The following is an 8,886-nucleotide window of genomic DNA, read 5'->3' on the forward strand; positions in this document are numbered from 1 at the left end:
TTTTGTGTTAAATTTAGATAACTTTTTACTTTAAATGTATGTTAAGTTGAAAAATTGACTTCTCCAAATTTTATAAAATAATTTAAAACTTAAAATTTTTTTTTTGCAAAATTGAATTTTTTATTCTATATTCTTAACCGATATAACGTTAAAAAATTGATATGTTTTGTCACATGATTTAGTGCGAAAGCACCAAAACCGGAGAACTGCCTATGGGTCATTTTCATAATTGGGTGCCTTTTTCTCTCCGCCATAAAAGTATTTTTCAGAAATTCTAAGGAGCTTCCAATAACTAATTTTTCACTCTGTCGTATTTTATAATTGTGTAAAATTTTTAAAATTACACAATGATAAAATAATAATAAATTAAAAATAAATTATTAATTTTAATTAATAAAATACAACTGTCCAGAAATTAATGTCATGTCATGTCTGTTTCCTTACAAATATTTACATTTTTATAACTACACATTCGGAATTCCTTAATGATAACAATTGCATATCAGAGAAGAATGTGTTGATAAGTTATGTTGATAGCAGATATGTTGATAACAATAACCATTTTGAATGTTCTTTTTATTTAAAAGAAATAGAAGCGTACGTGTAAAAAGTGTTTCTTTGCTATGTTATGTCTGTTATCATAATTAGTTGAATAAAATAAATTTATTTTTTTTTCAATAAGATAATAATTTAGTTTAGTGAAATTTTTTTCTAAATCTTTTAGAAATAAAAATTTTCTAAATATTAGATAGAGTTATTTTGCCAAAAGAATTTTTTTTTTCTTTGAAATGTCATGTCTGTTGCTGGTCATGGTTACCATATGTGATAATAGATATGACTTGTGTGATAACAGGCATGATCTTTTTGAAATCTGTAGAAGTGCGTATACAATACTTTTTATTTATATTTTGTTCACTGCACGAACAATTTGTCTGATGGCTATAGTGGGAATACACATCCCCACACAACAGAAATGCTACAAACTCTAAACGCAGAACTGTTTTTGCTGTGGAGCATGCATTTAAAAAGACTTTTTTCCAAATTCGTTATATTTTTATTATTACAGTTTTTTGCTTCATCATGTGTTCTGTTAGTTTTGGTTTAAAAAAACAATGGCCAACCTTTAACATTATATTATATTTGAAAAAATATTTGTATTAACTTTTTATCATGTTACACAACAATTCCCTTTTTGAAGCAAAATTGTTAATCATTTTCGCTATTTTTAAATACTTGATAATATTATAGTTTTTTTTAATAACTCCTGTTGCAACCTAACAAATTTGCTTATGTTTTCCTCCGTCTACCTCAATCGACGTAATATGAAATTGGAAGCCTCTGTGTGATGAAAAGAAAAACTACGATAATATTTTTAAGAAGAAAACTGAGTCAATCTTAGAGCCATTATGGATAATTTGTCTCTAAAAAATATTGAACCTTTAAATAATTGCAAGAGATAACTTATTGATAAAAAAACCCAAACGAGTTATGATTTAACTAATTTCGTTCTTAGTTTTTTTTTTTAATTATAATATTGTAAAATTTGAATACACGTTTTAAAGGCTTCTAAATGTTATTTATTCATTTATTTAATAAATACATCAATACAATCTTACATCCTTTTATTCTACATGATGATAAGTTGTGGCTGTATAAAAATACTGTTTAGCTATAATTATTTTAATCTTTACAGAAAATCATCTTCGATTTCGAGGTGTAAATCGTAGCATGATTGGTTCAAGGTTTCGAGAGAGGAAGCTAGCAGTAACATTAACTTTGTCTCTGGGATCCCTGGATGTCACTTCAAAAATCCGGAATATATGTGCAAGCACAGATTTTTGTTCCAGTATAGCATATTTTTGTCCTACAAACATTGGAAAGAAATGCTATTAGAGATCAAATTAAACACTATACGTCGAAAGCACTTTAATTATGCTTACTTTATTTCGAGTAAGCTAAAAAGAAAACTATTTTCTGTCAGTGCAAAATTATGTATCTAATGTAATGATTAGATAACAAGCATTATATTTTATGGCATTTTACGCCTGATAAAAGCAAAAAATAGTTTCCTCTTCAATTTTTTCGAAAGGAATTTTATAGAAGTAGAAGACATTTAGCATACATCGATTCATAATAATATCATAGAAAAAAATATATTGTTCATTTAGAATACTTTGCGGGATAGAAAAGTTTTTACTGTTGTTTGTAAATTATTTATAAAATAATTTATAGATGTTATTATTTTTTGCTTGTGATTTTAACACAAAATATGCTCTAAATTTTGCATGCAATTTGAAACTTAAAAACATTCACAATACAATCCACTGCAAGAATTAATTGGTCGGTGTCAATTTTTACTGCAAGAACAACGTTTCGCTACATCAAGCCTAAACCTTGATCAAAATGAACATAATTATGTTGCAGCATTTGAAATAAGAATAACATTAAATGAGTTGTGACGAAATAATCACAGTACGCCAAACGTAAATGATATTACGTACTCTAGGCAAGCTAATCAAACTGTATTCTAATGAGGAAATTGTGTTTATCTACTTTAAGGGATAGTCTACTTTAAAAGTTAAAGCTGTTTTGTGATCGGTATCTATACAATAAAAAACAACTTTGTATGACATAATTGAGATTAAACTAAGTCCAGCTCCAAAATTACTCTTAGATATATATTTTAACATCACACGTCATTTGCTATATTTGACTCTTCCATTGAAATTTATGCACATATGGAGAATATAAATTTAAAAAAATTGAATATTGTACTGTTTTTTTATGTTTTATTATGCATGCGTATATTTATCACTACCTAAACAGTTCCTCGGCCCGGCTGAGAAAGGCACATAGGCATATGGATGTCTTCCAGTTAAATTTTCTGGAAAAAATCTTTCTGGGTCAAACTTTTCTGGATCTGGAAATGATTCTGGATCTCTATGTAACCTATATGGAAAGATAAAGCAATCGGTCCCCTTCTTCACTTCGTAGTTCACTAGAAATTTAAAAATGTGTTTTCAGTAGATAAATAATTACAGCATAAAATAAATAATAATTGCAGAATGTAAAAGTTTTGTTTCCGCAGAGTTTAAAAAGTAAATTCAATGTCTGATTGGGTGAAGTTCTTTACTTATATAGATGTTAAAATATTAAGTTTACTAATACAAAAAATGGAAGATGATAAACAACAACAAACAAAGTTGATATCTTGTACGAAAGAAAAATCGGTCTCTTTTTCGGGGTAAATAAACAAAAAATTGTTAAGATAAAATTTCAAGATTAATTGAATTTTCTTCAAGGATCAAATAAAAAATTGTAAATAAACTGTACTAAAAATGAAGGGTTACTGAGGGTTACTTTGGGATTATAGAATCCGTGTCTTTCTTAAAACACTTACAGAAATGGATAAATTCCGATGTCTGTAAGTAAAAGATATACAGCCAAGAAGAGTCTGTTTAAAAATTAAATTTCACATACAAAGTAAAAAAAAAACTTCCACTGTCAAAGATTTTCTGCAAATTCCATGAGGATTTTTTATTTTGAGAGTAATTGATTGAGTGTTTGGTTTAAGAGCAAGGAATCCGAAAGAACATCCTGGTTCAAATATTAGGTTTCCAATCTTTATGTATGAGTGCCATCAGCTCATACATAAAGATTTACATAGATAAAGATCATACATAAACATTTACACATAAAAGTAGTAAATGTTTATTTGTTTGTTTTGTGGAAATGCATATACAAGAAAATTTTGTAAAGCTAAAGAATCAACGTTTACACATCTTAATATAGATTATCTGGAAACTTTTCATATTAAATTTAAGCTATTTTAATAAATTTTTGTTTCATAAAGTTAAGTTTTTATTTCTTTATTTATTTTTCGTTATACCCTTGGATTTAGTTAGAGACCGAATTTGACGAACATTTTTCAGTTTCATTAAATGGAATGGAAAGAATATGGAATCCACTGTAGTATGTTTTTGTAGCTTATATGAAAATTACTCACTATTTGTTATTCTGTTTCATGAAGGAAAATCTTTTTTAGAACAGTAGTTAACACTTAGTATTAAAATATATTTTTACTTACACACTTTGAAGTTTTCTTTAACTTCTCTAGCTATAAAAGGCGCTGAAGGATATAATCTAAGAGTCTCCTATTGCAATTAAACATGAAGCAATAAATCCATTGCAATAAACAATGACAGTATTTCGATATTGAAAATTTTCTAAATAAAAATTATACCTTGATGACACACTCCAAGTACTTCATACGCAATAAGTCATTACGTTCAATTTCTCTTTCATCATCACCCTTAAATATTTCATCTAATTCTTCTTGTATTTTATCCTGTACGTGTTTATATAATCCAACTAAATATAATGCCCAAGAAATTGCAATAGCCGTTGAATCATAACCCTAAAAATAAATTTTGAAAACAACTTACTGCTATTAAAAAATATAATATAAAAGTATTACGTAAAGAAATATAACACTGTCTTGTACCTCTCAATTTGTGACCCTGCAGTATTAGAATACGATACTTTCATTCGCGTATAGATGGCAACATTATAAAGCTGCTTAACACGAAAAAGTTTAATATTTCTCATATCTTATGATGGGTTAAACAACCAGATAAACCACATTTCACGGTTCATTTGAAAAACTACAACCTAACTTCATTGTCCATTACCGGAAGTTCAGCTAACATGTCTAGTTAAATTTCTTTTCTACCGTTTTGAAAACATGCAAGTTGGAAAAGGTTTCAAGCCCGTAAAGGTAAAAAATTTTCCCAACCGTAAACTTTACGGTTAATTGAATGGATAGACTGCTGCAGGATATTTTACCGTAATTTTAGAATGAAAATTCTAACAGCGTATATCTAATTTTGTGCTCTTATTTGCATCTTTTTCACGTTGGTTTTCTTTATTTATTACGTGGCATAAAGTATACCCTATCTTAATTAGGAAAAAAATACATTTAGAGTTATTGATTTCTGACACAAAAGCCTAAAAAGGATAGACAAAGCCTGTTCTGTTAAACATTGTTAGTATAATTTAAACTTTTGAGAAGTACTGGTGGTCAATAAAGTTTCAATGTGGAGTGTCATCCATGAAATAATATATAATTTCAAAAAAGAATTCTTTAAAATAAAATAAGCTTGTATTATACATTTATACTCATTTACAATACGATTGAAAAAAACTTACAGCTATCATAAAAGTATCCACTTCTTCTCTAATGTCGTCTTCCGTAAACGATGGATCTTTAAAGTGATGCTCTAGCAGCAATTCCAGAAAAGCTCTGCGATGTTTTGTATTTAAGGTGACGTCATTGGCAATCTGACCCACTTTTTGAATTTGTTTATTGTTTTCTATCATTTCTGACTTCTTCTGTTTTATAACCTAATTTACGTAACATAATAATAAAAAAGGCTAAAGGTTTAAAAATGTTCACTAATAGCATGAAGCTAATAAAAGTTATCACTGAGTACTTATATAATTTTAATATTGACTATTTTTTAATATTATATAATATATTATCAATTACGTTTTTTTTTTACTTTTTCCATATTAGTATAAGTTAAAACTACTATATATTTTTCCTTTTAATATTTCGTTAGTCAGCCCTGCAATTTCGGATTATGAATAAAATCATCCCGCAAACGGTAAAAAAAAAATCGCAATTTCCACTTTCGAAAAAGGATTTCGACTAGAAAATAGAAAGTGCAAAAATAAAAAAAAAATAGGTTATGTAGTCATGTACCTATACAATACCAGTTAAGCGGCAAATTTATAAAAGAAGTATTTAACACGTTATCTCAAATAAAGGTTATATCCGTCTGAATTTTGGTGATGAACAAATGACGGTTAAATCCGTTCTAAGAGTGTCTATAGTCTCAGATGAAAATCTTTTTAAGTGACCACTTGCACAAATTCTGGGGATGCAACAAATAACGGCTTTTAACATGTAAATGTAAATTATGTTTACATATTGTGGTGATCTAAATCCTTTAAAATCACATTTATTAAACAAGGAATCCAATATCAAAATACATGTTTTTTAGTATTATACAGTAATTTTTTTCTCTTATTATACAGTAATTTTTTTTTCATTTTCTATTTCAACATAAAATCGAAGAAAAATAAAACACAATTTTTTAAATGTCATGTTTTTTCTTTCTGATTTTCAAGATAAGGGCTCTTAAAAAACATGAAATGATTATTATTCCTTTTATGCATAAATTTTATGGTGATGATCAAAATAATTTGAAATTGCATTTATTAAACTAGAACAGAATAATAAAAAATGCATTTTGCTATTTAGAGAAACAAATCTACCTCAAAAAGTTAAAAGTATACAAATACGCTGTTCTGATTCAGGAATTTTTAACTGCTTCACTTTCGGTGAAAGATAATATATATTCATTGGCAAAGAATTAAAAACTAACGTTCGCAGAATTATTTTTCGAGATAGTTTGAACAAAAAAGTGTTATATCGCACCCCGGCAAGAAAAGTGTCATAAGTCGAAAATGCAGCATTTGAGAAAAATCAACTGAAAGAATACGATATTCTGAATTAGACTCAAAACAAACACAACAGCTCTCAGCTGGAATAATTGCGAATTAGAGATGTGATACTTTTTGAGCATGATGGGACACTTCATGCATATTTTTTATTGACATAACCTCAAAATTGCTGTTTTTCGACATGTGTCACTTTTCTTGCCAGGGTGCAATGCGCAAAATAAAAAACGGACAACCCTGAATAGCTTTTGATCTAATGATCGAATCTTTCTAGGACTCCATCTTAATGGTTTGAGGGGGTCACATCAAATATGCTTATTAATTAGTGCAGACGATATTTTAAGTTACGAAATCAGACACAAAAAACGAATCTTCACTAAATAAACATACCTTCTTTTTAGACCTTCACTGAATAATCATACTTTCTTTTAATATAGGGGGTAGCGGCAATTGGTTAAATATGGTCTCCATGTTTGGTCAGGAAAGCGATCCAAAGTTTGGACCCCCAAATTTTTTGCTTTTTTCACCATGTCTCGAGGACTTTTTAATTTGAAAAATCCTTACACACAATTGAAAACTTCATTCATCCAAAAATAAATCCATGCAAAAAATAAATTTTAGTAATTGTTTACTATTAGCAAAAGTCGAAACATTTTTAAATAGTAAAGTATGCAGTTTTTTATATCAATTTAAAGTGACTAATTTTACAAGGCAAAATACAAAATTTGAGTGAAATTGCTTGAATAGCTCCTGAGAAATCTAAAAAAATTGCACATTTAAAATTTGATTTCTTGGGAAATATTCAACCGATTTCGCTCAAATCTTTTATTTTGTTATGCAAAATTAGATACTTAAAAATTATTCACAAATATATGTACCAAATAATTCAAAAGTTTCACGACTGTTATTAAATGAAATAATAAATATTTACTAAAAGTTAAAATTTGCACGGAATTATCTTCGGATAAACGTAATTTATAATTGTTGTGCTAAGATTTTTCAATTTGTCTTAAGAGTTCTCGAGATATGGCGAAATACGCAAAAAATAAATCATTAGGGAGTTCAAACTTTGAATCGTTCTCCTAACCAGACTATAGGACCATATTTCCCAAATTGCGAACGACCCCCTATATTTTGGGGGTCAAAAATCTGAGCCTGTTGAACAAAAGGTATGTTTATTCAGAGAAAGTATGATTTGTGTCTGATTTCATAACTTCAAATTATTGTCTGCACTAATTAATTACGAGCCATTAAGATTGAGTCCTAGATCGTGAAGATCCGATCTTTAGATCAAAAGTTATTCAGTGTAGTCCGTTTTTTATTTTGCGCACTGTACGTATGAGATGTTTATGCGTCGTGGTGGGAAAATTCACTTTAAATCAAATTTGCTAAATCATTAATCATACTATGAAGACTGAAGAATATCGTTGTCGACAGAACGAAGCTGGTTGGCTTCTCAAAAATGTGCAAACGTAGTTCTTCTTATTCGAAAAGAGAGGGGGGGGGAGGGAAAACGTATGGAATAAGTACTCCTAAGTATTTTGAGAAAATGTTGGTGTTGAGCCACTTACTTTTCTTGTGATGGAATGAACAAGGTCTACCTTTTTGTAAAATTGTCTACCAGATGGAGATATTCTAAATAAAAAATGCGGATGAAGCCAAGGACTCAAGACGCGGCTTACAATTATAGCAGACGCTCTAGAGGGGGAAAAAGAATAAAAAATGAACATTCTTTAAAAGTATTTCTTTGAACAATGCAGAATTTTTCATAATAAAAATATTGCTGTCAACCTTTTAGTAGTAACTTACTATACATAAATTTACTATACATAACTTACTATGCATAAATTTACTTAAATCATACTATACATAAACTTACGATACATGAATTTTTATACATTTAAATACACTATACATGAATTTCTGTTTTCAATTTGAATCAAATAGAATTGGAATGTTGTTTGATAATTACAAAACAACTTTTTTTCTTCTAAAGATGGAATGATTCCCAGAAGTCATGCTCTACAAATTTTAGCAGAATAAAACTCAAAACTATGATTAGAATTCCAACTCTGCAGGGAAGAGAAATCACTTTTATTAACTTTCACGTTTATTATCTTCATTTTTGGCATATCCCTAACGTTCTTTAAGTCGATATGTGAGGTTAAAATTAATTTGTTCAACGTACGCAAGATGTACGCAAACGTACACTGTTGAGCAACTTTATAAATACCCCACCGATTAATAGGAGATTTTTTACAGATATATTTGCCACAGGAGAAAACTATGCTATAAAATTTTTAGAACTTAATCTAATGCCATTATTAGAATAATTTTGCACTGTCTTTAACAATATATATA

At 28.4% G+C, this 8,886-nt stretch overlaps 1 protein-coding gene across 1 annotated transcript in view; it reads right to left on the bottom strand.

Annotated features, from left to right (window-relative positions):
- Positions 1–1,563: 1,563 nt before the first annotated feature.
- Positions 1,564–8,886, bottom strand: part of LOC107456123 (cytochrome P450 4V2-like) — a 30,975-nt gene continuing 23,652 nt past the window's right edge. The window contains exons 7-12 of the mRNA XM_016073905.3: positions 8,097–8,223; positions 5,209–5,403; positions 4,244–4,417; positions 4,088–4,154; positions 2,819–2,998; positions 1,564–1,864 (exon numbers count right to left, since the gene is read on the bottom strand). Coding sequence (XP_015929391.1) covers positions 1,698–1,864; positions 2,819–2,998; positions 4,088–4,154; positions 4,244–4,417; positions 5,209–5,403; positions 8,097–8,223 — 910 coding nt within the window. The 3' untranslated portion in view covers positions 1,564–1,697. The remainder of the gene's footprint in view (positions 1,865–2,818; positions 2,999–4,087; positions 4,155–4,243; positions 4,418–5,208; positions 5,404–8,096; positions 8,224–8,886) is intronic.

Source organism: Parasteatoda tepidariorum, chromosome 10 (genome assembly GCF_043381705.1).
Source record: "Parasteatoda tepidariorum isolate YZ-2023 chromosome 10, CAS_Ptep_4.0, whole genome shotgun sequence".
In the NCBI taxonomy this organism is placed as follows: Eukaryota; Metazoa; Arthropoda; class Arachnida; order Araneae; family Theridiidae; genus Parasteatoda; species Parasteatoda tepidariorum.